Genomic DNA, 22475 nt, shown 5'->3' on the forward strand with positions numbered 1-22475 from the left:
ATTAAAATTATTTTTCTAAAAGTTAAAATATCTGTTTTTTATAAAAAAGAATAGAAGAAGATATACTTGCATATGAATTTGGAAAAATTCTACATTTATACAACAAGTTTACAAAGTTCTTAATTTAAAGAAGAGAGTAAATAAATGACCAATAAAGAAAATAAATACAGTATTGACGAAAAGCATAGGTATACATTTCACATAATTTGTTTTTCAGTTAAGATACCAACTTCATCTTACACAGAGGTAAACGTCATTGTTTAATATCTCTGTTATTGGTAGGGATATCTGTTATTGGTAGGGATATCTATGATATTGGTAGAGGGATATCTGTTATTGGTAGGGATATCTATGTTATTGGTAGGGATATCTGTTATTGGTAGAGGGATATCTCTGTTATTGGTAGAGGGATATCTCTGTTATTAGTAGGGATATCTCTGTTATTGGTAGAGGGATATCTCTGTTATTGGTAGAGGTATATCTATGTTATTGGTAGGGTATCTCTGTTATTGGTAGAGGGATATCTCTGTTATTGGTAGAGGGATATCTATGTTATTGGTAGGGATATCTCTGTTATTGGTAGGGATATCTCTGTTATTGGTAGATATATCTCTGTTATTGGTAGGGATATCTCTGTTATTGGTAGGAGTATGTTATTGGTAGGGGTATCTATGTTATTGGTAGAGGGATATCTCTGTTATTGGTAGGGGTATTTATGTTATTGGTAGGGATATCTGTTATTGGTAGGGAGATCTGTTATTGGTAGAGGGATATCTCTGTTATTGGTAGAGGGATATCTCTGTTATTGGTAAGGATATCTGTTATTGGTAGGGATATCTCTGTTATTGGTAGAGGGATATCTCTGTTATTGGTAGAAATATCTGTTATTGGTAGGGGTATCTCTGTTATTGGTAGAGTGGTACCTCTGTTATTGGTAGTGATATCTGTTATTGGTAGGGAGATCTCTGTTATTGGTAGAGGGAAATCTCTGTTATTGGTAGAGGGATATCTCTGTTATTGGTAGAGGGATATCTGTTATTGGTAGGGGTATCTCTGTTATTGGTAGGGAGATCTCTGTTATTGGTAGAGGGATATCTCTGTTATTGGTAGAGGGATATCTATGTTATTGGTAGGGATATCTGTTATTGGTAGAGGGATATCTCTGTTATTGGTAGGGATATCTGTTATTGGTAAGGATATCTCTCTTAATGTTAGGGATATCTGTACATGTTAAGGATATCTCTTATTATTGGTAGAGATATATGTCATGGTAGGAATATCTCTGCTAATGGTAGGAATATCTTTGTTAATATTAGGGATATCAGTCATTGGTAGGAATACCTCTGAAGGGATATCTCTGTTAATGGTAGGGATATATCTGTCAATGGTAGGATGTCATTGATAAGATATCTGTTAATGGTAGGGATTAGGGCTGTGCAGTGCACCGAAAATTTCGGTGCACCGCGATTCATACCATTCGATTTGATGCACCGATTACAAATTCCGGTTCAGTTCGGTTTAGATTTTACATACACCAAAACAACAAATATGGCGTCCGAGTGATGTGAAGAACATGTGTTTTTTTTTATGCAGGAGAGATTTAAATCACTACTGTGTTGACAGTTAGCATTTTCACCACTCAGATACCAACAGAATATGGTCCGTAAGATCATTGCAGTTTATCTTTACATGACATATAGCATTTCTGTCAGTGGTGAAGTGAAATCCACATCGTAGGTAATGACACAGATTTCACAGTTAATATGAGGGAAGTAAATCAATAAAGGATATATTTTCAAAGACTCTCAATTCATAGAATTGTTGAATTTTTACATATCAATTAAAACAATATCATATACATGTACATTTTAGATTCACTATAGATTTGTTTAATAATCCAAAACTTATGCAGCACATTAACATAACAAATTTTAATACACTGTCAATGTTTTCTTTTTTCTATCAAAGTTATAAAATGCCATTATAATTAGATATGATGTTTACAAATGATGACATATAGTTATATAACTTGAATAAAATAAAATCAAATATGCTACTCATTAAAATTGTTAATTTTTGTGCTGTCGCTGGATAAATTGGACTTAACATGAACCGAATTGAAAATAACCGAACCGTGCTGTTCTGAATCGAAACCGAACCGAATCGAGCTAACCCTGAATCGTCCCATTCCTAGTAGGGATATCTCTGCTAATGGTAGGGGTATCTCTGTTAATGGTAGGGATATCTCTGCTAATGGTAGGGGTATCTCTGTTAATGGTAGGGATATCTCTGCTAATGGTAGGGGTATCTCTGTTAATGGTAGGGATATCTCTGCTAATGGTAGGGGTATCTCTGTTAATGGTAGGGATATCTCTAAAGAAGTTTGGAGTACCTATGTAAATGTTATAAATATCTCTGCTAACTTATTGGTAGGAATGTCTGCTACTGATAAGGAAATCTCAAAATGTTAGGAATAAATCTTTGTTATAGGTAGATATATATCTGTACATGTCAAGGATATATCTGTCAATGTTATATATTTCTTTTTATTGGTAGGGATCTCTATGATATGTTTGTTATTGGTAGGGATATCTGTACATGTACATGTTAGGGAATATCTCTGTATATGTTAGGGATATCTCTGTACATGTTAGGGAATATCTCTGTACATGTTAGGGATATCTCTGTACATGTTAGGGATATCTCTGTACATGTTAGGGAATATCTCTGTACATGTTAAGGATATCTCTGTACATGTTAGGGAATATCTCTGTACATGTTAGGGATATCTCTGTACATGTTAGGGATATCTCTGTACATGTTAGGGAATATCTCTATACATGTTAGGGATATCTCTGTACATGTTAGGGAATATCTCTGTACATGTACATGTTAGGGATATCTCTGTACATGTTAAGGATATCTCTGTACATGTTAGGGATGAAAAAATCCACACAAAGGAAGTTAACAGTGAGTCATGTTTGGCCAAGGTACTTCACTGGGTGAAACAACAAATCCTGATTTAGTCTCAAATGACTGGCAATTGTCATTCTCTGATTCATGTGAAGTCTCCACACCATGTTAGGAAAAAATTCCAGTAGTGATCAACAAAAGGATATCAATGATCAGGAAAAGCGTACATCAAAATTAAAATTAAACAATGCAAAATTATCAAACATGGTTGTTACTCACGGCTAAATGCTATAAAATTAAGAAATTCACAGAGAAATGAGAAATATTTAAAGCACAGAATTCAAGGGTATATATACATTTCTATGTCAACAAAATAAATCAATTCATAATATGATTTTGTTACGGTGCACAATGAATGATCTTCATGTGATACAAGGAAACTACCATCATTTTTGTTAATATGGTATATATTTTTTCGCTAGCCTCATTCAATATACTGAATTGACCTATCTAAGGCCTATATTTAAAAAAAAAAATGAACCTGAAGAGGGGAGGTAACCCTTTTTTTAAGACCATCTAAATGGTTCATAAAGAAGCAAGATATTAGATGAAAGTAAGGGGAAAGAAAGATAATTCTGATATAAAAAACAAATTTTCAGAAACGATCTCAGACTGGTACTCTTTATTATTTTAGATATTTTTCTTAAATAAATGAGATAATTAATATCAATATGTCACATACAAGTTATTTAAAACAAATGAAACATAACAAACTGTATATTAATTACTTTCAATCATTTTCACTAGGCTTGCTGAAAACAGCCAATACTTAAAAACCAACCAATTTTGGGAATGCACAATGCTTAAAGTTTGATTGACAAAGTGGTAATTTCATTTATCGTATCTTCATAATGAATGGCCTGTATCAATGCTTTTGTACGATACCCATACCCTATTGACCTCATAATAGCATTAGAAATAGCTGGGAAAGTCTTCGTCCTATCTGCCAAATCAACCAATTTTAAATATTTTTCTCAGAAAATGGATAAAATAAGCCTTTTGTCTTATATTCAACATTAATCCTGTTTCTGAAAATTATGGTAAATCACCAAGCAACAATTGTATACACATCGTTACTCAACTTCAGTTAAGAAGCTTCATGACCAGTGCTGAACCATTACATACTTCTCGGGGTTGTATTTCCAGTAACAGAAGAATGCATTATTTGTATTGAATTTTGCGATCAAGACAAGAAAACAACCCCACCAATTTACAAGGAATCACAAAAGATGAAACCTCTTTTATATCCCTGAAACATAACAAACTATATATTTATTACTTTCAATACTGGGTGGATTAATGTTGGAACACCCTATCCCCAAACAGAGGCTCGACTTCCCTCGAGGATAAACACCATCCCTACCCCTCTGCTATTGAGTACAGATTACCGATTCCTAAAATCAATCACAACAAGAGGTACTGTGAGCAATGCTCACTAAGAATACCCCCCCGCTTACCGCAATCTCCCAAAGGGTGTTGGTAATAGGTATAAACTACCTCTTTTCTGAGTGTAAAAAACAAATGGCATGACAAACCTTGGGTATTCTCGTTTGTAGGGAGAAATGGATTATCTAGGAACACAGCATCTCCATGCAATGAAAAAAGCCGTTAAAGAATTTAAATGGAAACCACATTGCTACTTTGATGTCCAGTGTGCGTGACCTTTGACTTTTGACCCCAAAATCGATAGGGAACATATTCATCCCATGGGTAGTCCATATGCATGATATGGTGACTGTAGGTGGAAAGGATAACGCTTTAGAGCCCGGAAACCATATTGCTACTTCAATGTCCAGTGCGCTTGATCTTTGACCTTTTGACCCCAAAATCGATAGGGAACATATTCATCCCATGGGTAGTCCATATGTATGATATGGTGACTGTAGGTGGAAAGGATAATGCTTTAGAGCCCAGAAACCATATTGCTACTGCGATGTCCAGTGCGCTTGACCTTTGACCTTTTGACCCCAAAATTGATAGGGAACATGTTCATCCCATGGGTAGTCCATATATATGATATGGTGACTGTAGGTGGAAAGAATAACGCTTTAGAGCCCGGAAACCATTGCGTCTACAGACGGACGGACAACCCGATTCCAGTATCCCCCCCACTTGTTGCGGGGGGGTATAAAAATAACGATTCCATCATCACTCCTTTGAGGGGGGAGGGGGCGGGCTACTTCTATACGGCAGTGACTAACTGACTCCAGTAACTATGTACCAATATAATATGTCATAGATTCCCCATGAGTATTTTTAAGTGGAAAGAGAATATTTTCAATGTGTCAAATATAGTTACCCTTGACCCCCTGTGAAGGCGATCCTTCATGATTGAGATGAATTCTACGTAACTGAGGTGTCCATCGCCATCCGCATCGAAAATGTTGAAGACGGTCTCCACCAAGTGTGGACTTAAGTTGGAACCGGTGCATACAAACACAGCTCGCTGGAAATCCTCTGTAAAATTGAGAGATGTTTGTGAAACAGAAGATCGTATGTTTATATCCCTAGACCTCTTATTGATCTCTCTATACATTACACTTCTCAAACATAAAATCTACCAGATGTCCATGTTGGAGAAAGCAATGCAAAACAAGAGGCCCATGGGCCACATCGCTCACCTGAGTCACCTTGGTCCATATCAGAAGACTTTCCATATATATTTGCATGTAAAACCGTAGTCCCTATTATGGCCCCAACCTACCCCTGGAGGCCATGGTTTTTGCAAACTTGAATCTACACTATGTCAGAAAGCTTTCATGTAAATGTGAACTTCTTTGGCCCAATGGTTCTTGAGAAGATGATTTTTAAAGATTTTTCCTATATATTTGTATGTAAAACTTTGACCCCCCCCCCCTTGTGGCCCCATCCTACCCCAAGGGGCCATGATTTGAACAAACTTGAATATGCACTATGTCAGAAAGCTTTCATGTAAAAATCAGCTTTTCTGGATAAGTGGTTCTTGAGAAGAAGATTTTTAAAGATTTTCCCTATATATTTGTATGTAAAACTTTGATCCCCTATTGTGGCCCCATCCTACCCCAGGGGGGCATGATTTGAACAAACTTAACTCTGCACTATGTTAGGAAGTTTTCATGTAAATATCAGCTTTTTTGGCTCAGTGGTTCTTGTTAAGAACATTTTTAAAGATTGTACCTATATATTTGTATGTAAAACTTTGATCCCCTATTGTGACCCCATCCGACCCCCTGGGGCCAGGATTTTAACAAATTTGAATCTGCATTATGTCAGAAAGCTTTCATGTAAATATCAGCTTTTCTGGCTCAGTGGTTCTTGAGAAGATTTTCTCTATATATTTGTATGTAAAACTTTGATCCCCTATTGTGGCCCCATCCGACCCCCGGGGGCCATCATTTTAACAAACTTGAATCTGCACTATATCAGGAAGCTTTCATGTAAATATCAGCTTTTCTGGCTCAGTAGTTCTTGAGAAGAAGATTTTTAAAGATTGTCCCTTTATATTTGTATGTAAAACTTTGATCCCCTATTGTGGCCCCATCCGACCCCCGGGGGCCAGGATTTTAACAAACTCTAATCTGCATTATGTCAGAAAGCTTTCATGTAAATATCAGCTTTTCTGGCTCAGTGGTTCTTGAGAAAAAGATTTTTAAAGATTTTCCCTATATATTTGTATGTAAAACTTTGATCCCCTATTGTGGCCCCATCCCACCCCTGGGGACCATGATTTTAACAATTTAGAATCTGCATTATATCAGAAAGCTTTCATATAAATCTCAGCTTTTCTGGCTCAGTGGTTCTTGAGAAGAAGATTTTTCCTATATATTTGTATATAAAACTTTGATCCCCCTTGTGGCCCCATCCTACCCCCGGGGGCCATAATTTTAACAAACTTGAATCTGCATTAAATCAGGAAGCTTTCGTTTAAATCTCAGCTTTTCTGGCTCAGTGGTTCTTGAGAAGATGACTTTTAAAGATTTTTCCTATATATTTGTATGTAAAACTTTGATCCCCTATTGTGGCCCCATCCGACCCCCGGGGGCCAGGATTTTAACAATTTTGAATTTGCACTATATCAGGAAGCTTTCATATAAATCTCAGCTTTTCTGGCTCAGTGGTTCTTGAGAAGAAGATTTTTCCTATATATTTGTTTGTAAATTTTGATCCCCTATTGTGACCCCATCCAACCCCCGGGGACCATGACTTTAACAATTTCGAATCTGCACTACCTAATAAAGCTTATCTATAAATTTTATCTTTTCAGGCCCAGTGGTTGAGAAGAAGATTTTTTAATGACCATACTCTATTTTTATTTTTTCTTGATTATCTCCCCTTGGAAGGTGGCCTGGCCCTTTATTTTAACAATTTAGAATTCCCTTTACCTAAGGATGCTTTGTGCCAACTTTGGTTGAAATTGGCCCAGTGGTTTTTAAGAAGAAGTCAAAAATGTTAAAAGTTTACAGAAGGACGGACGCCGGAATACGGGTGATCAGAAAAGCTCACTTGAGCTTTTAGCTCAGGTGAGCTAAAAAGGGATATCCCTTTGCAATGTATGTCAATACATATACAGCCTTGACCTGCAACCTTTAGATGCAGAAATTGACAGGCATCCTCCCATCTACCTAATCTGTATTAAAGATATCGCTCAACATCTGCCATCTCTGTCAGAAGAGTGGTTCTAAAATCCCCATAATGGCCAAGACAAAACTTTATAATTTTATTTTTACCAGTGACTTTGACCTTAATTCAGGATCATGCCACATTATCTGACCTATCTAATGTCTCCAATACAAGCTATGGGCTGAACACAATTTTTTCAAATATACATTGTATATGATATCAGTGAATTTAGCCAAATGATCTTGGGTCAGAGTCACAACATTCTATCCAGCTATAAGCAGTCTGAGCTTCTAATGTCTCCCCATTACAACCCACTACAAAGTCAGGGTGTAAACAAAAATTTCTATATACCCCCCCCCCCCCCCCCCCAACTCTTCTTTTCTTTGCGGAAAGTATCAAATTAAAATGCACTGATAATGAGCACTCTTTTGATAGATTTTTTTCCTGAGCTTTATTTTCTCTTACCTTTGGAAACAGCTTGGTCTGCATATGTATACATCTTCATTGCTATGGTAAAGTCATCTAGTGTGTTCAAAAACTGACAGAATTTCCTAAAGTCTTCAAAAGAAATGCCCTGAAAGTTTGAGGAAATGTTTCATCAGTTAGACAGAATTTTCTAGTCCTAAAAAAAAATCCACAGGACCTCCATATTTTAGGTCATATCCAAAAGGCCTGTGATTCTCACTTCTAAATGCCAATTGTTTGGTGAAGGAGCAATCACTACCTATGTTTACCTGTTAGGTTTGACACTGCTGTGGCATGAGTGGGGCTCAAACTCGAGACCTCCTGATTACGAAGCGAATGCTCTACAGCTTTTTATGCAAGAATCCAGACGTTAATCAATTGAGAATAACATGTTATGTTCAATTCTATCAAAATGAAGTACAACCAGAATAATTATTATGACATCACAAACACGACACTTTGCCACTAATTTTAGTATAATTGTGACATTAATTGGCTATTTTTCGTGCAGTTTTTCTTTCAGAAAACATAAGAGTGCAGATTTGGACAAACTTTACATGTATATTCATATCACAGCTTTATCTTTCCACACTGTAGAGCAGATTTTAAATGTATATTCATATCACATCCATATCTTTCCATATTGTTGAACAGATTTTTCTGCAGAGTGGTAATTTTGGCTTGTTTTAGTGGTTTGATATCATATCATCATATTTTTTATAGCTAATTTTGCACCCAAATGTGTCTGCAATCACGATTCATATTTTTGCAAGAAAGATAACCCTGTATAGCAGTTGCATTTATATCAAAATTAGATGTAGCACTCTTCAGCTTGAGAGGTAAATAAACTCTTGGGTTTTTTTCTTAAGTCAGTTGTCACTGACAATAGTAAATTCTTTACAGATAAGTAATTAACAATATACATGTACTACTTTTCAATTTTTAAGTTTTGGAACTGCGTTCACAAAAACTTTAATTTGCCACAGCTGTCGATTATAAGCTAGAAAACTGCCAAAGTTTACCCCCGCAGAAAAAAACCAAAAAAAAAAACCAACAACCCCAAAATACAGTATATAATAGAAAGCTTTTGTTTGTTCAAAGCTGCACTTTATATTTTCTGAAATAAAAATATTCCCAAATATGATTTGAACTAAATTTTATGAAATTGAGAAATCACATCAGTTTATATGCCCTCTGTGACCTGCGTTTTGGTGTATTGTACAATTAACTGACATTTACAGGGTTTTACACATTCCGTAATTAACTGAAGAGATTTCCCCATTATATTAGACCAAGATAAAGTTACTGAATGCTTTATTTGAAAATCTTTGCCATTTTAAATCAATAATACTGATTTTTGTTCATCAGTTCTTCGGAGTCTTTGAAGATTTTTCCTGGGGCAAAATGCCATGTGCCCCATGCTGAAAATGTCAAGCCTCAACATGTACACCTTATATTTTCTCAATGTCCAAAAATCTGCCTATAGTGTAAAGAGAGTCCTTAAAATTACTTTGAAGTTTACAAGGACAATGTAATTGTATTTAATCAGGTGTGTGGACATTTAGTACTTACAAATGTACTTCTTTATACAATCATCTTTATCTAGTAAAAGCAAAATGACTGCAAAACCCATGGGTTGATGCAACTTTCAGTCTCTAAGTGATGAAACCAAACACAACACATGGAAACAAATTACATCAAATAAACCAGTCGCGGTAGCTCAGTGGTAGAACATTCGCTTCATAACTAGGAGGTCATGAGTTCAAGCCCCACTCATGCCATGGCCACGTCAAACCTAAGACGTTAAAATAGGTAGTGATTGCTCATTCGTCAAACACTTACCGGGTAATTGGTATTTAGATGTGAGAATCATGGGTCTTTAGGATATGACAAGAATGGAGGTCCCGTGTTGTGGCAGGTGTTGGCACATTAAAGAACCCTCACTGCTACGGCCCTGAGTGCTACTAAAGCATAAGTCTAAATTTGTGGTACTTCACCTACAGCTGAAGATGTTTCCATTTCAGTGAAAAATTATCAACAGGAGGTAAAAAACCAAACAACTGATCAATACGCCAGTTTCGAGGAGTTATGTCCAAGACATGGTGTTATGTCGATATTGATGATATCAAATCGATGTCGAATCATGATTGTCAAAAAAGTATCCGTTGCAAACATTTTCCCGAAATTCAAGCCTATATGACCTTAGTTTATCTAAATATTCATATTATTTTCGACATAGCATAAGGTCGCGCATATGGTCGATTAAATTATCATTCGTGTACTTATTTTACCTTGCTGTCGATATCGACGACATCGTATTGATATTGAATCAATACTGTTAAACAATTCGTTATGACTGTCCTAGCTATTATATTTCTTTACACTTGTGTATAAATTTCGCTATGTTACACTAAATAAGTTCCCCTTACTGTTGATATCGTCGATATCGTATCGATATCGAATCGTTACCGTTTCAAGATTTTGTTGTGACATTCTACCAACTATATTTCTTCATTGCTGCTTGTCTGTTTATAAATTTAACACTGACTGAGATTCCCTTGTTGTCGATATCGATGATATCGTGTCGATATCGAATCATGATTGTAAAACAAATGGTTGTGCATGCATGCGTCCTTGCCTGCATCATTCTGATAATTGTGCAGATGTTTAGGTAATTTGCATTAACAAAGTATCCCTTGCTGTCGATATCGACGATATCATGTTCATATCGAACCATGATATTTATAAGTTTTTTGTGACCATCCTTGCCACTGTTTTTTTTTATAGATGTGCATGTGTTTAAGCATTCTAAATTAATTAAGTTTCTATTACTGTCGATATCGACGATATCACATCGATATCGAATCAGGATTGGTAAGCTATTGATATCGATACGATATCGAACTGATATTGCCGATATCGACATGATAGTTAGACTGTGGTAAATTTTCAATATTAATTATTTCACAAATCTCAGTCAATTACAAAAACTCCATATGGTTGATATCGAAACGATATCGACACGACATTGTCGATGTCATCGATATCAACATTGCACTCGGTCTTGGACATGTATGGTTTCGAGATACAAACTCTTCTGTGTAGGAGGTGCATTTAATGAAACTTTGATTGCTTAAGTAGGACATAGTGGACCTACAGTCTGTGGGGAAGACAATGAAATGTATTAAAATCGTCTTCTCTTTAAATATGTAAATGTGAAAAATACAAAATACTATTAAAAGAAATGTTTTACTGAAGTGGAAACATAAAAACAATGTCATATTTGCAAGTAATATCCTAGACATGGTACGTGTACTTTAAGTCCACCGAAATAATGTGATATAATAAGAATTCCATGTATTTAAGGTAATTCCCCAAATTCAAATAACGTTAGAAACGTTATTCACGAGTCACGAACGTTATCACACATTCAACGAACCCGATGGCATTTTGGTGAATTTTGTAGACCGTAGTAAGACTGATTGTTTGAAAGCAAACAACAAAAATTTAGAATTAAAAACAACATACGATTCGCAATAATACAAACAAGCCGGTTTTATACAAGATAACGCTTGGGAGAGAAAATGCTTATAGTTATATACATCGCGAAGTCGTAAACTCTCCATACACATTGCATTATGATACAGAGTTGTTCAGTAATTCCCGTGAGATTTCTGTATATATTACAGATTATGATGTTAAATCGTGTTGCCAACTTTCAATGTACAGTATAATCTGTCTAAACCGGCTATGTGTGGTTCCAAAGAAATTGGCCGGTTTGCACAGAGTCCGGAGTGCAGAATGTTGACAAGAATGAGAATTGCCTCCCTTGTATTCACTATCTATGCATACATGTGTAATGATTGCTAACGTTTTAATATATCACAAAAGAATTCAAAATGTAAAAATATAAATGTCAGTGTTTAATTGTCGTGCTCATTTGATAAAGTTTCAATTTTTATTAAACAGTTTAAAATCTGGGAATTATTCGCGCAAATTTCTGTTGGTAAATTATCGATTTCGTCTACATCATCGCCGTTATCAAGTGCTACATTATGTGCGTTCGTCAAGTTTGTGTTGTGTTCGTTTAAAATTTGTCTTTCCCAGCTTTCATTGTAAATGTATCACTTTCAACTGTCTCAATTTGTGAAACGGAAACTAATGTAATGCCGAGTGCTCGACCGGACATGGCAAGTTGTGCTAACTGCATATCATCACTGTCTGATTCGTCGTAGAGCTCCGAAAAGTCCACGAGGGGAAACCCTGCTTTTGGAAAACATATCGGGATTGTTGCCAATTTTGTTTCATTCCAAGAATGTATCGAATTCATCGATTAATTGAACTTTGTCTTTTAATGTCAGTTCTCGTCTCTGTCGTTAGGGGGAGGGCGCCATTACCTGGTGCGTGGTGCTGTCATAATTGAAAAGTGCATCCCCTAAAAATCAGGTTTTATTTTAAACTGATAGCGACTCATCGCCAGTTGCACCGTTGCTTCCCTCGAGACACCCTTTGTGTACACCGCATGTGATCGACCGAATACCGACAGGTCGGTCATCGTGGAGTGGCTGGTTTAAATGCGATAATTAGAGCTAATTACGAGCAGTTGGGACCTTGTGTACACCGAATACAACTGACCGCAACAATTAGAGTGGTGTATCATCGAGGGGCCGGTTTACACAGGATAATTAAAGTTAATTGATAGCAGTTGGGACTGTGTAAGCCGGCCGATATACAGAATACGCAGTATCCGGAGTACAGGGAATTATTAATAAAGGATTTGTTAAAGAAATGTTAGGGACTATATATTGTGGCCGGAATTGACAGAGCGCCGGAGTACTCAGAGGCCGGTTTGGACAAATTATACTGTATCTATTGTAGGCCATTTGTTTTGTGTGATTTCTGATCATTAATGATGGGTAGAAATATCGAATCCCCTATTCAACAAAATGCAAAATTTTGTGTGCTACATGTACTGACAGTCACATATTTTTGTTATGTTTTCCCTATAATTTATCTAAACCTGAAAGAATACAATTGATGTTGTCATGATCTAAATAAAATACATGCATAATCTAAAGTTATACTGACATTGTAACCCCCCTTGCAAATCTTTTATATTTATTTACACGATAAAAATCGCTTTCGAGGCCCTCCGAATCCATAATAAATGTGCATATACATGTACAATGTATGTGCATATCTCTGTTGTGTCTAATGGTTTCAGGGTAGGAATTTTAGACACCATTTTCCAATATGCGTTTTTTCAAGGTTTTTAACCTAGAGGGGGTCATTGGGCTCTCAAATTATCCGATACCCTATCTACTTCTTATGTCAAATGATTGCTGGAGTGTAAAGGTAAAACATATTGAAATCATGTTTAAAAAATCTGAAGGTTTTTAAAAACACAATTTTCCGGATATGGTAGGCTATATGATTAGTCAAACTTTGACTACTATACGTGCATTTTCATCACCTTGAAACCAAGAACATGCTTCAGTAGATGAAAAATTATTGGAACTAGTCAAATGCAATACATTTTCTTCAATTCATATGAAAGAAACATATTTCTATCGTTTAAATAAAGACAGTGCCTTAAAATGTATGTATATTAACACTGCTTGTTCTATTTTTAGAAGTGGCTATACTCTGGGAAAGGCAGCTAAACATATTTTTCTTCGAGAATTTGGTCAATATAAAGTGGAGCCTCGTTAATCCGGACACTTTGGTTCCCAGCAAAATCGTCCGGATAAATGAAGCGTCCGGATAATTGAATCTCATATTTTCTAGCTTTGCATAAGTAACCAGTATGTGTCTACTTTATTGATGCATCGTGAATTAAACATATTCTATCATTGGATTTAACCATTTGCATTAGTAAATAAATTATGATAATGTTAACATTTACATGTATTTCAAAGCACTAAGCTTTAATGTACGTGTTCAGTGTATTTGCCTGTGCTTACATTGTACATACATATGATCCCTACAAATAAATATACAAAACTGTGTACCGTCTACACTAAAACAAATAATGAATCACTTTATGTAACTATAAGTAAATAAATCATTAGTAATGTAAAACTTATCCGGTACCAATTTTGATGCACCAGATGTGCATTTCGACAAATAATGTCTCTTCAGTGATGCTCAACTGTAACTAACATAATCATTTACACTTCAAACATTTCATCACACTTTTATTTCTTAAAGAGGCCGGTAATTTCCATCTGTCACGATTCACGGGTTCGGCGGTCTGTTAAAACAATCTTCATCGTCCAAAGTTGTATAAGAATTTCGTGATTATCATGTCAGTTGACAACATTCTTTAACCAAAATTCAATCTGCCAGAGTTTATATTTCTTATTCTATAATTATCCAAGATAATATCGGGAGAACAAAATCATTTAAGCTCGTAATATAAAGACCTACTACTGCTTTGATCTAGTCACGCGCACCTATTATATTCATGATGCGATAATAACGGAACAAAACTCGGGTGAAACTAACATTACAGGTACATACAGAATTTAATTGTCATTTTCCTTAAAATGGTAATTTTCTCACTTCTACCCAGAGTTTAAAAATTCGAAAGCAATAACAAGAATCAATCGTACACAGGTACATTCTACATGCGTGACATTCTAAACGTTAAAAACTTATACTACATATACATGTGCATGAACATACATGTATATTTCACACCAATCAACAGTATAAAATCCAGAATCTAGAAGTATAATCTACACTCTTTGGATGTGAATAAGCCGATATCAATTTACGAATCAGTACAACTGATATGTGTAGCAGTTAAAAAATTATCATTACGGCATGATGTTTAATTTATTAATACTATTAGAGTATTGATCAAGACTATAAAATAATATGCTACAGATTTATTTACAAAATTCAACACTACACGCAATAAAGATCTTATGTGCGAAAATTGGCAATACAATGTCTCGATCGGCACGTGCTATCTAACGGACTTATCATCACACACCACCTAATTGGAGGGAGGTGTTGACAGGGTACAGGTAAGTGCTTCAATTAGACAGTTTGGCTTGTTTTCTTTATAATTTACACCTTGCTAAAATAGTCCGACACAGACCTTCCCTAAACAAAATTACCATCCGGATTAACGGTACAATTTTCAATGCATTATAACGTTTGTAGTAAAAAGTGACCGTCCGGATCCGGAACGCGAATTTCCGGATTAATGATGCAAAATAACGTATAAAAATTCCGTTCCCTAGAAAAATCGTCCGGAAGGTGAAGTGTCCGGATTAATGGCGTCCGGATTACCGAGGCTCCACTGTACATCCTCGACAAAATACATGCAAATTTTGATAGAAATCTGTAGGTTTTTCAATACTAAGATGTGGTATGGGGAATTACCTTAATTATTCCCTAAATACTTATCACTTACTTAGTTTGTGTGTATCAGTTGAATCAGGGTGATCAAACAGCGTACGAGAAACTTACTGAGTACATTCACTTACGCAGTGACGATTATTTGTCCCACTTCTGCATGTAAATAAATTATTTTGCGCCTTATTATGTACCAGAATTCTCCAAAGGGAAATAACTCGGACATATATTCATCACATAACGAGGAACTGTGGTCTTGGCACTGAAATATCACCCAGAACACATGACTGCACCATTATAGAGACATCCTGATGCACATCATCAATGAAAATTACTGTGTAATGATAAACCTGATTGTGAGAACGCAGATTTTCAGGCCTTCCTTAAAAAGGATCCCCCCCCCTGAACAAACCTACGGAGTTATCAAAAGTCACCTGTATGTGCTTTATATCGACCAAAAAAGAAAACTAATTTTTGTAAAACCTTTTCACTTGGGACCCTGCTCTTGACACGGGCGATACACTCCTCTACATCCGACTTGTCTAACATTGTGTATCGTAACAGGATACGAGCGAAATCTTCCTCGGATATTGTGGCTAGGCCCTTAGAAAACTCCAGAAACTCAAGTTCTATCACCTCGGACTGAAGGTTCTCCATAAACCTACAACAATCATGTTATAAACCTACAATAACCGGATAATAAACCTACAATAATCACGTTATAAACCTACAATAATCACGTAATAAACCTACAATAATCACGTTATAAACCTACAATAATCGTATAATAAACCTACAACAATTATGTTATAAGTCTACAATACAATAATCATGTTATAATCGTATAATAACCTACAATAATCACGTTATAAGTCTACAATAATCTTATAATAAAACTACAACATTCACATTATAAGTCTACAATAATCGTCTACAATAATCACCTTATAAGTCTACAATAATCTTATAATAAAACTACAACATTCACGTTATAAGTTTACAATAATCATCTACAATAATCACGTTATAAGTCTACAATAATCTTATAATAAAACTACAACATTCACGTTATAAGTCTACAATAATCACGTTATAAGTCTACAATAATCTTATAATAAAACTACAACATTCACGTTATAAGTCTACAATAATCGTCTACAATAATCACGTTATAAGTCTACAATAATCGTATAATAAACCTACAACATTCACGTAATAAACCTACAATAATCATGTTATACGTCTATAATAAAAAACATCTTTTTTTAAAAATTGACATTGCTTTCATCTGTGACAATGAATATGTTTGTTGCAAATAAACTCAATGTCGAAGGGTGCATTTGCAGATCCGTTTCTAGTAACGAATCGGTCAATGATAAGATATTTTAGTGCTTAAATATTGTTTATTCAAATTTAATATGTAAAAAAAAATTGTCAATTGTGAATAAAATTTTGATGTATACAGTATAACTTGTGTGGCTGTACCTGTGAAAATCTTCATATTTGAGAACGTCCTTGCCCTTGGAACCAAAGAAGTGTACCAGAAGAGTGGTGTCCTGCACCGGTCCTATGGACTATTAAAAGAAATATAGAGTCATAAAACACACATTATTATTGAACAAGTGATATCGGATACTATGAACCTCCATCAAGGTCCTCTAAATCTAATCTTCAAGCTTTCAGACATTATCTTTCATAATCTACAAGAATGTCAAAAACAGGGAATTCCTCCCAACCCCAAAGTTCAGAATCCACAGATCAGATCTCTACAAAAGTTTTGCTTGCCAGTTATGAAACCTTGACTTTGGTGAAAAATTCCATTCTAATCATGCAATTACTTTACATGTAACTCTGTCTATTGTTGTTTTAAATTCCATAAAAAAAATTTCATTCCTATAGACATCACCAACTGCAAGTGAAATGCCACAAAGTTTGATCTATGAATGGCACTGAAGGCCATAGCAGCCAGGGTTCTTTACCATGCCAGCGCCTACCATGATCTCCATCCTTAAGGTCATATTTGTTAGACCAGTGACTTCCTTTTCTAATGGTAAACGCTTGATGAAGGAACGGTCATTACCTACCCTAAACATCTTTGGTTTGACGCTGCACAAGGATTGAAAATCAAACCCAGGATTGGACACTGCCACAGGTTCGAGAATCAAACCCAGGATCGGACACTGTCCCAGGACTGAGAATAGAACCTAGGATTGAACACTGCTCTGGGATCAAGAATCAAACCCAGGATTGGACACAGCCCTAATATCAGGGATTGAAAACAGGATCGGACACTACCCTAGGATCAGGGATTGAAAACAGGATCAGACACTGCCCTGGGATCAGGGATTAAAACCAGGATTGGACACAGCCTCGGGCTCAGGGATTGAAACCAGGATTGGACACTGCCCCAGGATCGGGGATTGAAACCAGGATCGGACACAGCCCTAGGATCAGGGATTGAAACCAGGATTGGACACTGCCCCAGGATCGGGGATTGAAACCAGGATCGGACACAGCCCTAGGATCAGGGATTGAAAACAGGATCAGACACTACCCCAGGATCAGTGAATAAAACCAGGATAGGACACAGCCCCAGGATCAGGGATTGAAACCAGGATTAGACATTGCCCCAGGATCGGGGATTGAAACCAGGATCGAACACTACCCTGGGATCAGGATTGAAATCAAGATCAGACACTGCCCCGGGATCAGGGATTGAAACCAGGATCGGACACTGCTCCGGGATATGTGATGGAAACCAGGATCAGACATTGCCCCGGGATCAAGAATCAAACCCAGGACCTCCTGATTATGAAGTTAGCACCCTAACAACTAAGCTACTGCAAACATTTACTATATTTATAAACTGACAAAATCCTTGATGGAAGTTATAACACAATATTACTTATTTACAGTAAACACAGTTATAATGAATACCTTGATATGATAAGTATCTTGATAACTTTCTTTATGAAAAAGCTAATGTACAATACCCTCCTTTACCTGTGTTTTCATTCATCATACTAATTTTTTTTTACAAATCAAGTTCAAATCACAAAATGCATGTGACTTTAGTATACATGTACTAGTACCTTAAGGGCTGGAGATGAAATATTGATTCAAACAGCAATTTATCAATGCAAGAGCATTCTCTCAATGTAAGAGTTATTTCCCCTTTTCTCATTTAGTGATATTTAATCTAATTGTCTGTCAATGCAAGTTCAGAGGGACCTTGTACCTTAATAAAAATTAACTAAGGCCAAAAAAAATAATTAATGAATAGTTTCTCTGGCCAAAAATTTCAAATTTTGATGAGGCAGGCAGGTATTATTTTTTTAAATGTTTTATTTCACTTAATTGACTGTAACATGAGTTATCTTTCCTTTTTTCTTAGAATGATTGAGTTACCTTTTCTTTCTTGTGAACATTTTCATAAAGAATAAGCAATGAAATTTTTATTTTTATTAAAACAAAAAAAAAGCTTCACATTACTTACTATCAAATTCTTAAACATGTTTGCACATAAATGAGTATGCATTCAATAATTATTTGATCAAAAAGATACTTACAATTTTATTAAAACCTGAAAGTTTTACATAAATATCTATAAAACAAGAGTTACCTCATTTACACAAGTAAATAGAGGTAAAAATTCAATGCAGTGCCTTTCGAATGGATGTGGTGGGGCCTGAGAAACTATAGATTACTTTTTTGGCCTAAATTGATGTACCAAAATCATTTTTCCCCTTGAAACTATCTATACTTGTCCTCAGTTGAGGAATCAAAACTGTATTTTCCCTTGAAACCCATTACATTTGTTATTGACAAAACAAAACTACTTGTATATATTGTTTAAAGAAATAAAGAAATAAAACCTTAAAATGCATTATATCTGTGTTTTACTGTACTCTCACTCAATATCCATCTTTTCAATATTCATTAACTCTATCAGATTCATTTATAACAAATTCACATCAAATACCTGCAAGTTAATAACCAAAAAAAAAAAATTCTTTACAAAATAAACAATACATATATTCAAACAAAAGAAAGAAAAATGCACTTTAATTCATAAACCACAGACAGTGCTAAAATAAGACTGAACAAAAATAAGCAGCTCTTAAAAAATTTCATAATGATAAACATTTAAATAATTTCTTTCCCAAATAGTGTATAAAAATTACATCAAAATATAAGTATTGCATAGTTTTAAATAGGTTATTAAACTGTAATAGCTCTGTCTGAAAGCATTGCTTCACAATGCGTACTAGCACACATGCACACAAGCAGCATGTTCAGCACCCCCCTCCCTTATTTTGCACACACTGAATAGCACAATCTATCCCTTCCAACTAAAGGATAATGGAATAGATGATTTTTCTGTGAAAAATAAAACTAATAAAAGAGCACTGTTATCAAAACACAAAATTTCAATATTTTCTTTTACACTCTGATAAATAAAACTGAACGGTTATAACAAATTTAACAGAAGAACACGGATATTGAACACAAAATTTCAATATCCTCTTTCCCACCCTTACATCATTTGATGAATTAAATTGAATTAAATTTCAAACCTTGTTAAGTGGATCGTCAGATTTTGGTGCATCTTTCTTCTTACTGAAAACACTTTCAAGCTGGAAAAAGTCACATTAAAAAACATTGTTATCAGGAGCTCAAATCAAACATGCTAAACACATTCCGAGACGCTCGCAGTCAGCCAGGAAACTTAACATTGGGTCATTCTCTTAACGATTCAGATCATATACTCTGTACAAGGCTTTTATTTCAGGACTTTTTAAAGTAGAGACTCGTCAACAATCCTCAAAGTAATTTAGAGATTCTATAAAGACTGTTCTTAAATGTGAAAAAAAGTCCTAGCATTGTTGCATTGTACTTCAGAAATAAAAAAAAAAAAACAACTACCGACTGCTGATTGAAGAAGACAAATGGTTGTGAAGCTTCCGTATTTCTTTTTTCATAGTGTAATCTTTTAAATGTGAGATGCACAAAATGTTTTCGTAAGAAGAAATACTGATTAAGTCTAAACATATTAAATATATAATGATGCTTTTAATCTACTTTGCGCATATTAATTTCTCTGAATATGTTACATGCTTATATACATGATTACGATCTAATGATACTGGTTAACAGCCATAAAGACACATGTAAATATAGCCCAGACAAACACATACAATATTTTCTTATGATTTGTACAATACACAAAAATCTCCTGATCATTTTGAAACTGGTCTATCCGATCCCTACAAGTTCATATAGTCATTCTCTGTTTGATTTGTGTGTATTATTACTGAAAACAAAACAGCACAAACACACAATGCTGTTGTGGGTGCACACTGGACTAACAGGCCCACATACACAATGCTGTGGGGAATTATGGGTACACGCGAGACTGATAGGCACACAAACACACACACAATCTACAGTGTGTGATCACACACTAACATTTAGGTTTAGCTAGCGGTGCCAAAAGCCAAGTGTCATTAAATTGGTATGGGGGACATGACTTTGCATCATAGCTGATAAATGAAACCAGTCTATATCAATTCTTAATGAAAATCATATCTTATGCAATTCTGTATACAGATTTATCATTCATTTTTAAAATGTTTAATACTTTCAACATTTACTGAAATAAATATTCAAATATGTTAATTTTGTTCCTCAGTAAATATTTTCCGTTTTCATGCATCAGTCTACCTGCAGCAGGATTAACTAGGCATTTTGACATGAGACTGGACTCTTGAATTCTTTAGTCTTATATTTTAAATCAATCATAACTTGGTCCATTTCCTTTACATACATGTGTCCGTTTTTTTTAATAAATACTGCACAATTTACCAAAATGGTCCAAGTTTTATCCTATAAAATGTATCAGCTAATCAGGGGCCATGTTGGACACTGCACGGAACAGTATGAGTAAACTGCATGACTGAACAAAAATCTTAAAAAGATCTGAAATTTTCAGAAATTGACATCTTTGATGACAGAAAACGCTGTTCTCAGTTTCAGAGAACACAAACATGTGATCAGGTTATTATTTTTTTTTTAATCCAGAGTCCAGCCTTTAGCCTATACAAGTTATATGTGCAAATTACCTCCATCCCTGAGGAGCTCCACTTTCTCCCTCAGGATTTCATGTCATGCTCAAGCTATCAAAACTTTTGTTATTCTCATGCATTTGAATGCTTAAAAACAAGCATGCTTTATGGTTGAATGGAAAGAATACAGGGTGACCCCAAACAAGCTAATCCTAGCCTATATATATACAAGTGAAGCTCATTAATTGTACAAAATGATGTTTACATCAAGTAAGGCTTGTAATTTTTTCCGTTCTCTGGGGACAAATTTTCTTTCCTGAGGGGGAAGTGTGAAGAAGGTTTCCAACTGAAAAATACACGACAAAAGAGAGAAATCAGCGCCCAATCACCTAAAATAGTGCACTGTGCATAGTCAACGGACAACAACCTGCAACACGGGAAATTTCACATAATAAATAACACAATCATTAAAATCATACTGCAAATGAAGACTGAACTGCATTTATATCATTAATATATGTCTATGACAATGCAACATGACAAATGTGTATCCACACTGATAAAAGATTTTGCTGGCCATAAAATACATTCAACCCAATAATGGAAATCTGTAAAAGGGAAAGTGTAATAATTATATAGTCTAATAATATGCTTCATATCTGGGGAATCTTTTGAATTGGAGATTATGAAATGAAATACCTAACCTTATATTGAGCAGCTTTGTGTAAAATTTTGGGTACAAAATTACTTCTTGGGGTAACACATACTTGAAGACACAACAGTCAAAAGATAAAAAATTTGAGCAGGTTATTATTCATCTAGCACAAAAATTCATTGACTAAATGTAAATTTCTAAAATGTGCAATACCATGCTAACACAACATAACAACAGGGAAAAAAACAACAACACAGAGATCCTACTGAAAAAACACAACAGAACAAGACCTGAATTAAACCAAATACTCCACTGACAACCATGTGCAGTTATCATCAATACCAATTTCT

General features: G+C 35.2%; 1 protein-coding gene across 4 annotated transcripts in view; it reads right to left on the reverse strand.

Annotated features, from left to right (window-relative positions):
- LOC125678143 (calcium uptake protein 3, mitochondrial-like) overlaps positions 1 to 22475 on the reverse strand; it is a 63891-nt gene that overhangs the window by 1022 nt on the left and 40394 nt on the right. The window contains exons 6-11 of one of the 4 annotated variants that reach the window (XM_048916332.2): positions 21736 to 21816; positions 19983 to 20042; positions 16891 to 16979; positions 15889 to 16066; positions 8038 to 8146; positions 5273 to 5430 (exon numbers count right to left, since the gene is read on the reverse strand). In XM_048916332.2, coding sequence (XP_048772289.1) covers positions 5273 to 5430; positions 8038 to 8146; positions 15889 to 16066; positions 16891 to 16979; positions 19983 to 20042; positions 21736 to 21816 — 675 coding nt within the window. The remainder of the gene's footprint in view (positions 1 to 5272; positions 5431 to 8037; positions 8147 to 15888; positions 16067 to 16890; positions 16980 to 19982; positions 20043 to 21735; positions 21817 to 22475) is intronic. The other 3 variants (XM_048916333.2, XM_048916334.2, XM_048916335.2) reach the window with 3 other exon arrangements.

This window comes from Ostrea edulis, chromosome 2, assembly GCF_947568905.1.
Source record: "Ostrea edulis chromosome 2, xbOstEdul1.1, whole genome shotgun sequence".
NCBI lineage: Eukaryota > Metazoa > Mollusca > Bivalvia > Ostreida > Ostreidae > Ostrea > Ostrea edulis.